This window comes from Neofelis nebulosa, chromosome 10 (assembly GCF_028018385.1).
Source record: "Neofelis nebulosa isolate mNeoNeb1 chromosome 10, mNeoNeb1.pri, whole genome shotgun sequence".
Taxonomy (NCBI): domain Eukaryota; kingdom Metazoa; phylum Chordata; class Mammalia; order Carnivora; family Felidae; genus Neofelis; species Neofelis nebulosa.
The window spans coordinates 32729033-32748707 of record NC_080791.1 but is presented as its reverse complement, the minus strand read 5'-3'; the positions used below and the strand labels follow the sequence as shown (position 1 = coordinate 32748707).

The 19675-nt window shown below is 36.3% G+C and overlaps 1 protein-coding gene and 1 long non-coding RNA gene across 3 annotated transcripts in view; one reads left to right on the top strand and one right to left on the bottom strand.

Moving 5' to 3' along the window:
* Window positions 1-10535, top strand: part of LOC131487097 (uncharacterized) — a 47206-nt gene extending 36671 nt beyond the window's left edge. Inside the window, exons 2-3 of the long non-coding RNA XR_009249609.1 lie at window positions 2415-2580; window positions 10335-10535. This is a non-coding gene — a long non-coding RNA (uncharacterized LOC131487097). The remainder of the gene's footprint in view (window positions 1-2414; window positions 2581-10334) is intronic.
* Window positions 1-19675, bottom strand: part of PGR (progesterone receptor) — a 107188-nt gene that overhangs the window by 64726 nt on the left and 22787 nt on the right. For both annotated transcript variants that reach the window (XM_058687385.1, XM_058687386.1), the window contains exon 3: window positions 1672-1788. In XM_058687385.1, the coding sequence (XP_058543368.1) occupies window positions 1672-1788 (117 nt within the window). The remainder of the gene's footprint in view (window positions 1-1671; window positions 1789-19675) is intronic.

Below are 19675 nucleotides of genomic sequence, written 5' to 3'. Positions count from 1 at the left end.
AAGATCACTCATCATCAGGGAAATACAAATCAAAACCACATTGAGATACCACCTCACATGGGTCAGAGTAGGTAAAATTAACAACTCAGAAAACCACAGATGATGGCAAGGATATGAAGAAATGGGAACCCTTCTGTACTGTCGGTGGGAATGTAAACTGACACAGCCACTCTGGAAAACAGTATGGATGTTGCTCAAAAGTTAAAAATAGAGCTACCCTATGAGCCAGCAACTGCACTACTAGGTATTTACCCAAAGGAAACAAAAATACTAATTTGAAAGAGATACATGCACCCTGATGTTTATAGAGGCATTATCAACAATAGCCAAATTATGGAAAGAACCCAAATGTCCATGGACTGATAAATGGATAAAGAAGAAGTGGTATGTATACACGATGGGATATTGCTCAGCCTTAAAAAAAATGAACTATTGCCATTTGCAATGACGTGGATGGAGCTAGAGAATATTATGCTAAGTGAAGTAAGTCAGAGAAAGACAAATACCACATGAGTTTACTCATATGTGGAATTTAAGAACAAAACAAATGAAAATAGAGGGGGATAAAAAGAGAGAAGCAAAAACCAAGAAACAGACTCTTAACTATAGTGAACAAACAATGGTTACCAGAGGGGAGGTGGGCAGGGGGATGGGAGAAGTAGATGGTGGTTATCTTGGAGGGAACTTGTTGTGATGAGCACTGGGTGTTGTATGTAAGCAATGAATCACTCAATTCTATACTTGAAATTAATATACTATATGTTAACTAGCTGTAATTTAAATAAAAACTTGGAACCATAAAAAATAAAATTTGAAAAACAATAAATGAAAACTTAAAGAGGGAAAAAGAAAATATACTTAGAAGGGGGGAAGAAAAAGAAATTGCCAAGTGAAATGAAAATATTAATTAAAGGATTCAGAAGTGACTCCTCTCCCTGATACTTCCTATTAATTAATCCGGCTTAATATTTTTGATAACACTTACAATAATTTGACATACATACTTATTGTTCCTCTACCCAAAATGTAAGCTCCATTAGGGTAGAGATTTGTTTCTGTTTCTGTTTCTGTTTCGTGTGTGTGTGTGTGTGTGTGTGTGTGTGTGTGTGTGCTGCTATACCCCCAGAATTTAGAAGAGTACCTGGTAAGTGGTAAGGGCTCCATATATAGTTACTTAAAGAGAATGAGGAAGGGAAGTAGGGTGGGAGGGGATTGATGGAGAGAGAGAGGGAGATGGATAAAGACCAATGTACTTGACCAATTCACAGAATCAATTTTTGATTCTGAAAAGAACCTCAGTACTCTCATTTTACAAATAAGGAGACTGATGCCCAGAAGGAGTTAGTGACTTATCCAAGGCTACCCAGACAGTGAGTGGTAGAGACTAGATCCAACCTATGTTACTTAATAAGAGGCTGGTGAACTTCTCATAGCATCTCCGTATAGGCAATATAGACAAATGAAGGCTTATTACTTTTCATAACATACCTAAAAAAGATGAGAATCTATAGTTAATGTGATATTAATGGTTGCTTCATTCAGACACCCAATAATCATGACAGGAAAAGCAAAACAAGAACAAAGATGAATAAGAAAACTAGGATTTCCCGGCCCACGGTTTTAGAGTGTAAATATTCAACAGCATATTACTAATGAAAACATCAGTATTACCTCCAAGGACCATGCCAGCCTGGCAACACTTTCTAAGGCGACATGCGGGGCAGTTTTTTCTGCGGATTTTATCAACAATGCAATCATTTCTTCCAGCACATAAATAATTATGCTGCCCTAGAAAACAAAACAAAAACAAGAGTTATATATGATATCTAAAGACCTTTGGAAATTTTATGCATAGAAAACTTAAAACAACAACAACAACAACAACAACAACAACAACAACAACAACAACAACAACAAATGCACATCAGCAAGTGCATTACTGTCTCTCTCCGCCTCTTGCCTGGCATAAGTGAATGTTGGGGATGCTCCAAACCCTGTTTAATAGTTTACCCGTGTCTTCATGAGCCTTAATGAGGTGCACACAGCATATAAATTAATTTTATGACTCCTTTAAAAATGTTTTGTATAATATTTCTGTTCATCTTCTTAATGGTGTCAGTATGAGATTGCCCTTAGCCCTTTCTCATTTCAAGGTTATCTACATGTTGTTGATAAGCTTTAGTTATGTAAGATAGTCAAACTATAGTAAAACTTTTTTTTCTTTCTGACATCTAAACCTTCAAGAAACAGGCTAAAGAACTAAAGAAGTCTCTGAAATAGACATTTTATAAAATCTATACACTTAATTCTATTGGAAAATCCTGGAGCTATCTTACTTACAGGGTCAAATGATTGTGAATAGCACATTAAAAAAAAAAAAAGATGTCACTGATTGTGCTGACTTTACTGCCTAGGTTATTTTGGCTGCAAATTAGAAAACACAATAAATGGAAATAATGATAAATGAGAAAAATTTAAAACACTGAGAAGTACTGAATGAAGGAAAAGACAGAAGAATTGTAGAAGAAATGCAGATACTATGTGTGACCATGGGATCATTTGTGGAGTTTCCTTCAAAAGGTCTGGGATATTAATTTAATATTCAACCATGATGATTTTATTTTATTTATTTTATTTTTAATATAATTTATTGTCAAATTGGCTTCCATGCAACACCCAGTGCTCATCCCAAGTTCCCCCCTCAATGCCCATCACCCACTTTCCCCTTTCTCCCACCCCCCATCAACCCTCAGTTTGCCTTCTATATTTAAGAGTCTCTTATGGTTTGCCTCCCTTCCTCTTTGTTTGTAACTTTTTTCCCCTTCACTTCCCCCATGGTCTTAAGTTTCTCAAGATACACATATGAATGAAAACATAACAACCATGATCCTTTTAAACCACAAACGTGTTCCATTTAATAAAGCATGGAACAATCTAACTTAATTAGATTGAATTTAAAAAATTCAGCTTAAACATGGAAACATTAATTAACTGAAAAATTTACTTTTTGGCACTCATTTTCCAATAAATTCCTGTAGCACACACTGAGTCTTTTTAACCTCTTCAGCTTACTTATATTTTGGAAATATGAAAAGTAATTTTAAAGGATTATGGAATTTCCTTTAATATTTTATATTAGCATTAAAATCAGATTCACTCTTCTGGCCAAAGTTTGTGGTAAAGGAACACAGAGGTACCTTAAACATTTGCTTTATCAAGCAAGGGCAAGGATGTGAACAAAGCACAAAGGGAAAAAAGGCCATGTCTGTCAGACAGCTAGCAACAAAATGGTCTTGGCCTGGGGCATTTTGGGATAAGCACAGATGGTCTTTTCTTAAATATATATTCCTCCACAAACTTATGTCCATGTACTCTCTCCTACTAATGTTCATTCTCTTGTTTAGGAGTCTTAGGCATAGACTTAGGGCTTTCCTCCTAACAAAGGATGGTTATGAAGTTTCACACTCATGTCCATCAGATTAGTAGAGTGTACACTGCATGCTACTTTTTGATTTGACTCTGCTCATTTTTTTTACCACAAGTTATATTTGCAGGCTACAGGAGTGACTGTGGGAATAAAGTATGTGTAAATCAATCAATCAGTCAATTAACCTATCCATCCATCTGTTATTCATCTGGACCCTACACTGATTTCTCACAAGAGAGAACAGGAAGTAGGGAGCAAGATTTTCCATTCTATACAGAGAAAAAACTTAAACAGTGCACATGGATGTAATTGTTTTTTTGAAGGGAGGCTCTCCTGCCTTCTACCCCTAGGTCACAAATATTTAGGAAAAACCAAAAGCCCAAAAGAAACACCAGCATCTGGGATACTGCTGATTATAGTATTTCAATTTCTTAAATGATTTACAATGGCACCTTCTCTTTCAGTGCTCAGAGGGAGTTCTTCTTACCAAGGTTCTCAGTCTATGCTCTTGTAACCATTGTTTCCTACCTGCTTTCAAATCTTGCCCTTTCTCTCCTAAAATCTTTAGACTCTTCCTCTCCAATGATATCCTCCTTTCACAAGTGTTTCCATGCCAAAAAATTCTAGCAGCAATAAGGGAAAAATAAAAGGAATTGTGTCTCAGTCTAAATTCTTCCAGGATCCATGCCTTGGTCATCTAACTTGTTGAAAAAATCATCTACATTTTCAGTCTCTAACTACCCAACTTCCTTTACTCCTCAGCATACTATAATATGGCTTATATATATTCACTGTTCTTATAAAACGGCTTAAAAAAGATTTCTTCATTCCTAAATACTGTGGATTCTTTCTTGACCTTCTGTATAATTTGCCACTGATAATTTCTCTCCCCACCTGTCTCCTGCTTTGTTTTGGGGGGCATGTCTCTTCTGACTCTTCATGTGTCTTTCTAATGGTTCCTTTAAGTTCCATTTGCCAACATCTTGTCCTTTGCCTATTTCTTATATGTTTTACTCCACTGTACACACCATATGGGTAGTTTCTTTATCTTCTCATGGCTCCAAAACCTCACTCTGAGCTCTGCCCTTCCAACCACTTATTTGTAGTTACTTCAAACTCACTCAACATATATAAAAAATAATATAGTGATTATCTGGTCAAATTGTTAATTTTATAAATTGTATTATTCGCGAAATTGTGGAACAAATTAAGGAAATTCAAAAGAAAATCATCTACAATTTCATTACCATGCCCTATCATTTTTGTGTTTCATTCTAGTTGGCCTATACAGACCTAGAGGATACTTAATACTTACTTGTTAATATTCATTAAGTGAATGCATATACACTCTTATAAAACCCTCATACATTCAACAAGCATTTATTGCTTATCATGTATGTCCCAATACTGTTTGAATAATCACTTTTCCCCACTAAATGTAAATGCCTAATTTCCATGCCTAATTTCCACCTAATTTTTGATACTATACTATAGTTTTAAACAGCAGAGTTACTTGAAATAAGATTGATTATTCAAAGTTTGGATCTGGATCTTACTATCTATAAGGTAATAACAACAGCAGCAGGCCACTATCAAGTATTTACTATCTGCTAGGCACTGTTATAAACTATTTGCATGTATCAACTCATTTATCATCATAGCATCCTTATTATTAACATTAGTCCCATTTTATTTTATTTTTTATTTTCTTATTTTTTCAACATTTTTTATTTATTTTTGGGACAGAGAGAGACAGAGCATGAACGGGGGAGGGGCAGAGAGAGAGAGGGAGACACAGAATCGGAAACAGGCTCCAGGCTCCGAGCCATCAGCCCAGAGCCTGACGCGGGGCTCGAACTCACGGACCGCGAGATCGTGACCTGGCTGAAGTCGGACGCTTAACCGACTGCGCCACCCAGGCGCCCCAACATTAGTCCCATTTTATAGAGTTAACTGAAGCACAGAGAAGTAACATTTCTAAAGTCACACAGCTAGACATTTGAGCCTAATTAACCTGAAAGGTAGTATAGAAATTTATTATTATTAACCTGAAATTTATTATTATTAACCTGAAAGGTAGTATAGAAAATTAAGAGTGTGGACTTTGGTTTTTTTCGTTGTTGTTGTCATGATTTTTTGTTTTGAGAGAGAGAGAGAGAGAGAGAGAGAGAGAGAGAGAGAGAGAGAGGTGAGGAGGGGAAGAGAGAGAGGGAGAGAGAGAATCTTAAGCAGGCGCCACGTCCAGCACAGAACCCAATGGCGAGATCATGACCTGAGCCAAAATCAAGAGTCTGACGCTTAACCAACTGAGCCAGCCAGGTGCCCCAAGAGTAAGGATTTTGGAGCATTACTGCTTAAGTTCAAATTTCAAACTCCTTACTTAGTAGCTAGATGACTTTGACAAGTAAAATGAAATAATATTAGTACCCAGAATTGGATCTAAGGATTAAACAATCTCATGTAAGAGTCTGTCAAATAGCAAGTAATAAATGAATGTCTGCTACAACTATGATTATTGTCACATCTCTAAATACCAAATACAGTACTGGATCTGTTCTAGATCTAGCCCCAAAATTCTATACTTAGTGAAGTTCTTCGGTTTGAAAGGCAATTGAAAGACATTCTCAGATATGCATAAAATCAGGAAATGAGAGCCAAGTACACACTCTAAAGAGATTCCTAAAGATATAACTTAACCAATAATGGATGAGTTACAATAGAGAATGCACGAGGAGAGAAATCTGGCATGAAAGATTGCTGATGAGTACTAAATAAAGTTAAACATAGATTTAAGTATAAATGAGAAAATTATAGTTATCAAATAGAATGCAATTCTTATAACTCTTGGTGGGGTGGGGGGAGAGCTAAGCATTCCAAGATTTGACGTCTGAAAAGGAGGAAAATAAAGGCTATTGGCATGAAGGCACCACCTTGAGGGGTAGGCATGATTCATATCATCATGGGCTGCCTGTAACAAAATGGAAAGGCTTAAAGAAATCTGAAAGTGGGGCGCCTGGGTGGCGCAGTCGGTTGGGCGTCCGACTTCAGCCAGGTCACGATCTCGCGGTCCGTGAGTTCGAGCCCCGCGTCAGGCTCTGGGCTGATGGCTCGGAGCCTGGAGCCTGTTTCCGATTCTGTGTCTCCCTCTCTCTGCCCCTCCCCCGTTCATGCTCTGTCTCTCTCTGTCCCAAAAATAAATAAACGTTGAAAAAAAAAAATTAAAAAAAAAAAAAAAAAAAAAAAAAAAAAGAAATCTGAAAGTTACGCTATGGTCAACTTTAACACTAATGTTAGGCTATCAAAACTGCAATGCTGGTATACCATCATGCAAGCAGAATTTAGGGGGTAAAATTAGAGGTTAACCTTTCCCAGGAGGCCTTTTGGCTTAAGAAATGTTTCACCCAACCAGTTCCAACTAGAGCTAAGATAATTTGGCATGGGGCCCAGGCATTGCCTCTGCAACCAGAAAGCTTGGCCAGGACTCAGAGCCACCGAGAAGGCAAGGAATACAGAAAGGACCACTCTGTCATATGTGTCACTCCATCAGGTACCTGGCTGTACATGCAAGTGAAGAAAGTTCATGCCCAAATGCATTGGCTCTGTCAAAACTTTATCCAGGACATCTTCAAAACATTGAATTGTGAAGGTTATGAATCCAGCATAGTGTGTAGTGCTACCACTTTTCTTTAGACAATTTACATTCTGGTTTTGAAAAACAGATCCACTTGCTCATTCCTCATAAATCACAGATTTAGGCTCAATTGTTGCTGCTCCTCAGTCCAACACAACATTGTCACTCTAAAACAATTTACAAAAAGTCAGTCTTCAAATTACTTAGTACATTCTAATATCCTTGCTATCTACCCATACCTTCACCACCAGGAGTTACAAGACATCCGGGAGTATTTATAAGCTATGGGCCACCACAAACAGAATGAATGGCACAATGTTAAATAATAGGAGAATTCACCCAAACAGGAGATACTGTCTAAATCTCCCCTTTTAATATATACATCATCTGCCCCTTCTGAAACCTGGGGCAATGTTACCAAAAGTCTGTAATAGAACACCACATTTTCTCTTTCTCCTTAGAAAATCTCATATATTTCAGGGTGGGAAGAGCAAATGGTAATTACTATTACATCTTTTCTTTTGAATTTCATATTCTGTTTTATGTTCTAGTTGTACTAACATCCTTACATTTCCCCAAAGTCTCTCATACCTTTATGACTCTCCTCCCTTTTCTAAGTTTACCTGTTGAACAAACTCTTAACTGGTCTAACTGATCCGAGAAAGGCCTAGACATTTCTTCTACGTTACCAACTAAATATTCAATATGTATCTACTATAAATACTGTTTGCCTGCCTTCCCTAGGTTTTGTGAAGGTAAAAACTAGGTCTTTTGTAAGTTTTGTGTTAAATAAGACTGCAATAAATATTTGTTGAATATATGTACACATAACTATATTTTTTGTTTCACTTATAGCCATAACTATGGTGTACTCAATGATATAGGCTCTACAGTAGTATTTCACTTATTGTCATATATGGTAAATTTTAAAAATGTCTTGCTCCAGATTTGTATTTAACATCTTTCAACATTTTTATACACAATGCCTATTATTTCAACGAATTTCCTGCCTTTTTATATTAATAGACCATGAGTTATAAGTAGAGTCTTAACAAGCTTATTTTTATAGTTTTTTTATAATTTTTAAATTTCAATATAATTAACAGTGTTAGTTTCAGGTGTACAATATAGTAAATCAACAATTCTATACACCACTCAGTGCTCATCACGATACTCTTAACCCTTTCTATTTCACCTAACCCCCCTCCCATCTCCCCTCTGATAACCACCAGTTTTTCCTCTATACTTAAGCATCTGTTTATATCTTTTTTCTTTGTTCATTTATTACAAACTTATTTTTAACATCTACCTTTGTAAAGACATAAGTTTTTATTATTTCTGAAATTTTTATATTTATCTGAAAAAACAGATTATTGAATGGCTATATTTATGTTATTTCTAACTGCTCCCTATCTATATATCTATATCTATACTTATTTATAAATAAATATATGATATATATTATAATATATCATAATTATATATATAACATATTATATATACTTATTTAATATATATTTATATAACTTTAATTTAATATCTTATATTTATAGAACTTTAATTTAAAATTTTTTTTTTAATGTTTTTTATTTATTTTTGGGACAGAGAGAGACAGAGCATGAATGGGGGAGGGGCAGAGAGAGAGGGAGACACAGAATCGGAAACAGGCTCCAGGCTCCGAGCCATCGGCCCAGAGACTGACGCGGGGCTCGAACTCACGGACCGCGAGATCGTGACCTGGCTGAAGTCGGATGCTTAACCGACTGCGCCACCCAGGCGCCCCTATAGAACTTTAATTTAATATATTAATATAACTTTAAGTGTTACTATCATTAAAAGGATCATATTCTGTGAAAATAAAAGCATTATTAAAATGTGACTGGATCATTTTATATGCCTAATGGCATAAGAATTTCGGATACACGATAAAATTCCATTTTGATTGAAATGAAATCTATTATAAGCTAAAAAAGAGATTTACCTTTAAAATAAGACTTCTGTATTATTTTTGTTGCCTTATAAGCACAAGTGAACGCATTTTCCTTTGATTTGAGAGAAGTCACAACTTTTTCACGTCTTCCTTTGAAAAGGAGGGGGAAATATGTAGTAAAATGGCAGGAAGAATGAATATATATATTTAACAGATAAAGAACAAAGAAGAGGAAGTTGGTATTGTATCACTTGTGAAGCATAGGGTTGAGACAACATGACCTGGTACTTATGGGGGCATTCCTTCCACCACAAACACAAAAATTCTGAATAAAACGTCATGGAAATAATGTTGTTTAATTATAGTCTAGAACAAAAAACGGGGGTATCCCAATAAGCCAGAAATTAAAAAAGATAAGCAGAGAGGAAACTGGAATGTTCAAAAAAAGTTTTAGGTGTAGATATAGGACCTAGGAGCCAAGAACTGGAGTTAAACAGTCACAAGGAGCCAGGATTTGTGGCCTCAGGCCCACCAGAAGAGCATGGGAACTGAACCCTGCATAAAATGGAGAATCTGAAGGATGTCTTATCCATGAAAATAGGGCTAGAAAACACTACACAGACTATGCTGATGAAGCCAGGAATCTGCCCAAAACTTTGGGTGGGGAGAGGAGTCACCCATAACTAACAATAAAACATACAAAAATCTTGGCCTTTACAAGAGGTGATTTTCACTACCACATGATGTATGAACCTGTGCCAAGGAACAAATACTGGTCTAAGACCAGTAAAACTCCTAGAGTCCTGGGAAAGCCAAATGCAAAACTCATCTGTAAAAGCAGGTATGCATGTTTGCCAAAAAAAGAGAGATCTGTACGAGAATATTTATAGAAGTAGTGTTTATAATTAGTCCCAAACTGAAAACCCAAATGATCATCTACAGCATAATGTATAAACAAACTCTGTTTTAGTTATTCAGTACATTATTATACAGCAATGAGAAAAAATATCTAGCCTGTGCAGAAATGTGGATGAATTCCATAAGTATAATGCGTAAAATAAGTAGACACAGAAAAATGCTCTATGATTCCATTAATATAAAGTTCTCAGACAGTCAAAACCATATATAATGTTAAAAGTTGAGAGGTGGTTACCTGTGGAGAGTGACTGGAAGGGGTGTAAGAAGGCTTCTGGGAAGCTAATGATTTGTAAGTGGTTTAATTTGGGTGATGACATCCTAGTTTCATTTACTCAATAATAATTCATTAAGCTCTACACCTTTAACTTGAGCACTTTTCTAAGATTATTCATGCCAATAAAAAGTTTGTACTTTCTTTTTAAAAATAGTTCCACCTAAGAGAACAGACTAGAGGATACTGTGATCCAACACAGAGGGAGTCTGTGTAAAGCCAACCATTTGAAGTCCAGAGACTGAGGATAGAAGGAGTGTCCAGAGAGAAGAGAGGTATCACCTACATTACAGGATTATAGCTGAAGTTTCCGGTGAAATATCCCAACAATCCCACCAAGTATCCTGCTACAGAAACAGTTATAATCATCCACCAAACAGAGAACTCCACTGATAGTCATATATGTATGTGCCAAGTACAACTGTCCCCTCCTTTTAACCCCTCTCTTCCTATGCCTTTTACATTGAAAGGTGAAAATCAGTTGTTAAGGGGTCTTAGGAATGTGAACATGGTAAACAGAAAAAGGTGATCTTGTTGATTCTTCTATGCAACTTCAGGCCCCAAGCATTGCTAAGCTTTGGCAAAGGAGAAACCTTAAATTAGGTGAGAGTTTGGAATTTTTATGATTTTAGTATCATGCTGACCTGTGCATTGTGGTTATTAAAATGAGACTGTTCTTTTGATTAAAAACTATGGAAATGGACCAAGATTTCATAATTTCATAGACAAGATGGAACAACAAGCCCACAGAGGTACTGTCGTTAGAGGTCATGCTGATGTTGGCATTGTGAAATATGTATACACACACACACACACACACACACACACACACACACACAAATACATAAACATGGATAAAATAATAGAATTATTTTAATATTGCTATAAATAAAATTGCAAAACAGTGCTTCTCAGCTAGAGGTATTTTTGCCCCCTTCTCTAATCTACCGCTGGGACATTTTGTAATGCCTTGGGACAATTTTGGTTCAGACAACTGACGAAGTAGGTGCTACTAAGGAGAGGCCAGGGATACTGTTAAACCTCCTACAATGCACAGGACATCCCAACAACAAAGAATTAGCTGACCCCAATGTCAACAGTGCCCTCTGAGAAACTTTAGAATAAACTCATTATTGCCCCACTTTTTTAAAAAGATGTTTTCTAGGTCAGTCCACTAAAAATGCCTATAAGCAAACACAACTGTAGCAGCAATAAACACTGGGATCCAGATTGCTGTATCTAATATCATTTTTATCTGAAAGAAACCAGAGATCCTTGGAGAAATGGCTGATCTAGGTTGTGGCTGGAAATGTACAAGTTGAGCCTGTGGTGCTTTGTTGTGACAGAGTTTGATGTTATTGAGGGTTAATGAAACTGTGTCAAAGCCACACAGACCAAAGACAATTTGAACATCAGAAGGAATCTAGTTCAAGTGATTAAAATATATTGACTACATAAAAAGTCATTATTACATGATGACATGTAACAAAAGAAAGAAGAAGAGAAATAAACAAAATATACTCACTGGAAACTACTGGAGGATGCTAAGGTACAAATTGATTACTTTGAAAATTGATAATTAAAGGGAAATAACTGAGCATCTACTAGGCCTTCCAGTATTTTAAGATTACTAATTTATACAAAGAAATATAAAAAAAAGATTTATAACTGATAAAATAAGAAAGAATAATGGAAGCAGAAAATAATCCTTTTGCAATCCCTAAGGAAATGACGACCACTTGTCAAGTCTGAGAGGACAGTTAAAATACTCCTCTGTTTTTCAACTATGTGTCTGTGTGATGCCACATTTTCTTCATATGCTTCAATCAAAACAACATGTTGCAACAGGCTGAATGTAGGCACAGATATGAGATGCAGCTGCATTTTATTAAGGCAGACATTAAAATGACTTGTAAAAATGTAAAACAATGTCAAGTTGTTTCATTAAAATTTTAGGTCTGGAAAATTAATATCAAATGGGTTTGCTATTTCTAAAATGAGCTAATAAGTTAAAAAAATATTTTAAATTTATAATATGATAAATATTGATATAATCCACATAAACAAAAACTCTGGGTTCTCAATAATTTCCAAGCATATAAAAGAAAGGGCCATACAACCCTGGCCTGCATATGATTTTTGTCAAAACGTTTAACCTGAATCTAATCATGTGGGAAAAAGAAACCAGACAAATCCAGATTGGGGGAATTTCTACAAAACAGCTGGCCTGGACTCCTCAAAAGTGTCAATGTCCTGAAAGACAAAAAGAGGTAGGTGGATCCTTTTAGATTAAAGGAGATGAGAGAGATTTTTTAACCAAATGAAGTACATAGTTCTTGATTAGATCCTACATGAAAAAAAAACAACCTATACAGCACATTTTGGGAATAGTTTGGGAAATCTGAACATTGATTATATATTATATACAATTATTATATCAGTATTAAATTTTCCATTGTGATAATATCAAGGTTATATTGAAGAATGTTCTTGTCCTTAGAAGATATGCTCTAAAATCTTGAGAGGTGAAATATGATATCTGCAACTTACTTTCAAATAGTTATATATAGATATTCCTCATACTATTCTTTCAAATTTTCTGGATGTTTTCTAGAAACCAAAGTTTTCTGAAGACACAGCAGAGTGAGATAAAGGCTTGGACTAGTTTTTCACATTAGCCAATCTGGGGCTGGGTATGTAAAACTGGAAAGGAGAGAGAGGGAACAATGACTATTTGACTGAGTGTGAAAGGGAGCCAGACAATAATGAAGTAGTAAGTTTAAAAGTATCTTCATATAAGATCCAAAGTGTTTTGTTTGTTTGTTTGTTTGTTTGTTTGTTTATTAAAGTGAAGGAAAAGGTGTGTGGGGAGGGAGAGAAGGAAGAAAACAAAATTTTATTGAGCATATTATGTGCCAATATATTAGGAACTTAACTGGCTTATTCCATGTAATCCTTACAACAAAATAGATACTACATAGGTATTTAATTTTCCCAAGGGGAAAATGACTAGTCAGGTAATGAAACTACCTAAAAATAAATTAGACGTAAAGAGTCTTGGGCTGAGAACAAAGAGGGCACAAAATATGTCTGTCAAGAACAGAGATGTGGGCACTGGGCATCAGACATGAGCATGTGACACATGAAAGAGGGCTGCTTGAGAGTTACATCACACTGGCAGGGGCAGGTATCAAGAGCATAGAGAATGGCACCTTCCATCTCTTACACAAGAATGCTGTTAAGCTTCATCCTGAACCAGAGGCCACCTTAAGAATCCAATTTCTCTCAAGTATCAGGCAAACATGTACTTCAGTAGAAGTTGGGCATATTCTTAAGCTATTACACATAAGTGAGAATATGTTTTACGTTCATCTAAGAATAACAACTTATTCTGATAGAATTCTTTGCAGTACAGTTTTTATTTAACTTTTAAATTTACTTCTGTTATCCAAATTCTACCAACTATTATTAGACGTTGAATAAATCATTTAACTTCTTGGTGCTTCATTTTCCTTATAATAAGAGTTGAAATAAGAGTTCAAAAGTTGTTTGAGAGTTAAATAAAATAATGTGTTAAAATATGTAGCACTATTACATAGAATAATAATAGGTAATAATAATAGGCAATAAGTAATAATTAACAGCTAGCAGCTAGGACAGTTCAATAAACAAACATTTATTGAATATCTACCATGTCCTGACATTGTTCTAGGTGCTGATGATAAGATCCCAGGAGCTTCCTTTCCATAATTAGTTAATACTTTTGCTTAAGTTGTTTTTAGTTTATTCTTCAGAAACACTGATTATGTGTTGAATATATGTTCTCTATTAATCATATCTCTTATTCAACAGCACAGTTGTAAGACCAAATGCTTTATAGTCACATAGACTCTGACTCAAATTCTAGTCCTACCACTAATACCTTGAGAAAATTATCTTAGTTTTCCCATTTATAAAATGGAAATGAAGATAAACACTATCTAAGGCTGTTATATGGATTAAATGAATTAGTTAGAGAAATTACTTAGCACACTGGTACATAGTAAACATAAAAAATCATAGCTTAAAATTTTCATCAATATGTCCTTTTCCTTCATTGTGAAGTAATGCCTTAAATATGAACTCTACACAACTTATTTTATTCTCTTCATAGTTTCTAATATAGATTTTAACTCTCCTATAACATTTTTGGATCTTACCTCATCCAGCTATATTTTAATCTTATAGTTCTTTCCTATGATCCTCATTCTTATTTCATAGATTGCCATCATTTTTTATCTTAAGACTCTAAAGCCAATTCTTACCCAAATATTTCTTCCTTTTCTTTTAGCAAATCAGTTATAAGTATGCCTTTCCCTAAAATCAGATATACTTATTAATGATACAGTGGTCAATCAAACAACTTGACAAGACTCTAGTGGGAGAATGTAACTGTTCAGTGGAGACTGGCAGTCACCAAAGTTTGGTACGTTTAGGACATTCACATAGGCTGTATATTAGAATGAGCTGGATGAATAAGGAATGTCAGGAAATGGAATTAGAAAAAAAAAGAGCCAATTGCCAAGACCCTGAGAGAGATGGTCTGGATTGTCAGGGAACTAGTGAAATCAGTAACCAGAGGGCTAATAGGACTAATAAGTACAACTGCAACTTTTTACCCAAATATACCTGCTCTTGGAATGTAGCCTGCCACCATGCTTCTATAGATAACATTCTTGCCTGACACCATGATACCAAAATGTTGATATAATTCTTTTACAGAGACTCAAGTCTTCAACAAGAAACTGCCAGAGCTGATCAGGACCACTGACCTCTTTGAGCATGTACAAGTGTCCAATGGACAAACTTTTAGCATAGAAGGGCCCTAAAACTCCATGCTTGGCTCATGCTAAGGATGTCATTTTATGGTCATGAGTCATAGGAAGATTGTATTTAGAAGATCTGTGCAGGCACAGACAACAAAATGACTTAAACCCATCCTATTTTGAAGTTCCTTTCTCCTGTACCCAGATCCTTTCCCATTTGCCATTAAATATCTCTTACTCTCCCTTCAGGGAGACAGATTTGAGACAGACTCCTGTCTCCTCATTTGGCTGCCTACTGAAAAACAAAAACAAAACCAAAACAAAAAACAAAAAAACCTTCCTTGCTGCATACTCGATGTCTCAGTGATTGGCTTTCTTGCACATCTGGCATATGAACTTGGGTTTGGTTATGCTAGTAACATTAGAGCTGACTGAGCCAGAGGGAATGGTAGTGGAAAGGAAGGTCAGACTATAACAGGGCAAGACTCAATAGGGCCTTGGAGATCACTATAAGAATTTTAATTTTTCTCTGAAGGAAATAAAATGCTGTTGCAGAGTTTAGAGCAGAGAGGAGTGACATAATCTGGCTTATATTTTAACAGCATCATTTTGGCTTCTAATTGAAGTATAGATTCTAGGAGGGCAAGTGTAGAAATGAGAACAGTTAAGAGTCTATCATAATAAATCCAAAGGAGAATAATCATGGTGATTAAGAGGTCATATTCTAGATATATTCTAAAGGAGGAATCAAGTAGTATACAGAATGTTACAGGTGACATTCCAATATTTAACTTTCTTAAGTCCTCAATGTTACTATTAAAAAAATTTTCCTCTTATTTCTTCTCTTTATTTCCCTTTACTTTCTTTCTGACTGTAGACCAGTTGCTCCTTCCTGAGGCTAGTCTTACTCCTCTCTTTATAAATGAAACAATGCTGCTGGATCTCTTCTGATCTCTTTCCTAATTATCTACACATCTTTTAACTTTTAAAACAACGAATTGTATGTATTATCTATCTAGTTACACCTGATACTTTCAGTTATTTATTTAGCTAACCAGTAGGCATTTAGGGAAGAAATTGCACCCAGACTTTAAAAACCCACACAACCATATTACCTTAAGAAAAGTTCACATACTGGGGCGCCTGGGTGGCGCAGTCAGTTGGGCGTCCGACTTCAGCCAGGTCACGATCTCGCAGTCCGTGAGTTCGAGCCCCGCGTCAGGCTCTGGGCTGATGGCTCAGAGCCTGGAGCCTGTTTCCGATTCTGTGTCTCCCTCTCTCTCTGCCCCTCCCCCGTTCATGCTCTGTCTCTCTCCCAAAAATAAATAAATGTTGAAAAAAAAAATTAAAAAAAAAAAGTTCACATACTACTGAGAGATGAAATATTTAAGATATCTACAAAATAATCAGAAAAAATTACAAAATTATATGTCAACAAGGTTGTTTAAATCATTGTGGTACTCTGATGCGAGACTATGGTACTCTGATTCAACATTATGACCTTTTTAAAATTTTGTTTATTTATTTTGAGAGAAAGTTCGTGCATGTACACCAGTGGGGCCAGGGCAGTGGGGGGGGGGAGGGGGGCGCGGCTAGACTCCCAGGCAGTCTCTGTGTTGTCAGCACAGAGCCCAAAGTGGGTCTCAATCTCAAGAACTGTGAGATCATGACCTGCGCCAAAATCAAGAGTAGGATTCTTAACTAAATAAGCCACCCAGGCACCCCAAGCTTATGACTTTTTACATATATATAAACTGTTCTTTCTTTCATATCTATGAATTTATTTTTCCTTTTGAGATTGCAATCCTGAATTTATCAACATTTAATTTCCTTATTTTCTTCAAACTTCTGCTTTAGAACACCAGGTGACTTAAGATTCTGTTATAAATCTCTAGAGCCACTCTGGCTTCACCTGAAATTGGCTTTGCAAAAAACCAGAATTCTATGACCAAAAAATTAGCATTTTCCTACCCATTATTTAGGTCTAGTCTCCCAAATATATAAGATTATACTATCATCATATTTTTAAGCCTTTTATGATAAATTTCTTTAAAAAAATAATTTTTTAATGTTTATTTATTTTTGACAGAGAGAGAGAGAGAGAGAGAATGAGCAGGGGAGGGGCAGAGAGAGAGGGAGACACAGAATCCAAAGCAGGCTCCAGGCTCTGAGTTGTCAGCACAGAGGCTGACGAGGGGCTTGAACTCACAGATCGTGAGATCATGACCTGAGCTGACGTCGGACACTCAACCGACTGAGCCACCCAGGCACCCCGATAAATTTCTTAAACAATTGTTATTATTATGTTTAATTCTTTTTTTAAATATGAAATTTATTGTCAAATTGTTTTCCATACAACACCCAGTGATCATCCCAACAGGTGCCTTCCTCAATGCCCATCACCCACTTTCCTCTCCCTCCCACCCCCCATCAATCCTTAGTTTATTCTCAGTTTTTAAGAGTCTATTATGGTTTGGCTCCCTCCCTCTCTAAGTTTTTTTCCCTTCCCCTGCCCCATGCACTTCTGTTAAGTTTCTCAGGATCCACATAAGAGTGAAAACATATGGTATCTGTCTTTCTCTGTATGGCTTATTTCACTTAGCATCACACTCTCCAGTTCCATCCATGTGGCTACAAAGGGCCATATTTCATTCTTTCTCATTGCCACGTAGAATTCCATTGTGTACATAAACCACAATTTCTTTATCCATTCATTGGTTGATGGACTTTAGGCTCTTCCATAATTTGGCTATTGTTGAATGTGCTGCTATAAACATTGGGGTACAAGTGCCCCTATGCATCAGCACTCCTGTATCCCTTGGGTAAATTCATAGCAATGCTACTGCTTGGACATAGGGTAGATCTATTTTTAATTTTTTGAGAAACCTCCACACTGTTTTCCAGAGTGGCTGCACCAGTTTGCATTCCCACCAACAGTGCAAGAGGGTTCCATCTCTCCACATCCTCTCCAGCATCTATAGTCTCCTGATATGTTCATTTTAGCCACTCTGACCAGCGTGAGGTGGTATCTCACTGTGGTTTTGATTTGCATTTCCCTGATGATGAGTGACATTGAGCATCTTTCCATGTACCTGTTGGCCATCTGGATGTCTTCTTTGGAAAAGTATCAATTCATGTCTTCTGGCCATATCTTCCCTGGATTATTTGTTTTTCGGGTGACGAGTCGGTGAGTTCTTTATAGATTTTGGATATTAGCCCTTTATCCCATGTCATTTGCAAAAATCTTTTCCTATTCCATCAGTTGCCTTTTAGTTTTGTTGATTGTATCCTGTGCAGTGCAGAAGCTTTTTATCTTCATGAAGTCCCAATAGTTCATTTTTGCTTTTAATTCCCTTGCCTTTGGAGACGTGTCAAGTAAGAAATTGCTGCAGCTGAGGTCAGAGAGGTTTTTTCCTGCTTTCTCCTCTAGGGTTTTGATGGTTTCCTGTCTCACATTCAGGTTCTTTATCCATTTTGAGTTTATTATTGTGAGTGGTGTTAAGAAAGTGGTCTAGTTTCATTCTTCTGCATGTTGCTGTCCAGTTCTCCCAGGACCATTTGTTAAAGAGACTCTCTTTTTTCCATTGGATATTCTTTCCTGCTTTGTCAAAGATTAGTTGGCCATACTTTTGTGGGTCCAATTCTGGAGGCTCTATTCTATTCCATGGTCTATGTGTCTGTTTTTGTGCCAATACCATGCTGTCTTGATGATGACAGCTTTGTAGTAGAGGCTAAAGTCTGGGATTGTGATGCTTCATGCTTTGGTCTTCTTCTTAAATATTACTTTGGCTATTCAGGGTCTCTTGTGGTTCCATACAAATTTTAGGATTGCTTGTTCTAGCTTCGAGAAGAATGCTGGTGCAATTTTGATTATGATTGCATTGAATGTGTAGATTGCTTTGGGTAGTATTGACATTTTAACCATATTTATTCTTCCAATCCATGAGCCTGGAATGTTTTTCCATTACTTTCCATTTTTTTCAATTTCATTCATAAGCTTTCTGTAGTTTTCAGCATACAGATCTTTTACATCTTTGGTTACGTTTATTCCTAGGCATTTTATGGTTCTTGGTGCAATTGTGAATGGGATCAGTTTCTTTATCTGTCTTTCTGTTGTTTCATTATTAGTATATAAGAATGCAACTGATTTCTGTACATTAATTTTGTATCCTGTGACTCTGCTGAATTCATGTATCAGTTCTAGCAGATTTGGTGGAGTCTATCGTGTTTTTCATGTACACTATCATGTCATCTGCAAAAAGTGAAAGCTTAACTTCATCTTTGCCAATTTTGATGCCTTTGATTTCCTTTTGTTGTCTGATTGCTGATGCTAGCACTTCCAACACTATGTTAAACAACAGCGGTGAGAGTGGACATCCCTGTCATGTTTCTGATCTCAGGATGGAAAGCTCTCAGTTTTTCGCCATTGAGGATGATGTTAGCTGTGGGGTGTTTATAAATGGCTTTTATGATGTTTAAGTATGTTCCTTTTATCCTGACCCTCTCAAGGGTTTTTATTCAGAAAGGATGCTGAATTTTGTCAAATGCTTTTTCTGCATAGATTGACAGGATCATATGGTTCTTATCTTTTCTTTTATTAATGTGCTGTATCACATTGGTTGATTTGTGGACATTGAACCAGCCCTGCAGCCCAGGAATGAATCCCACTTGATCATGGTGAATAATTCTTTTT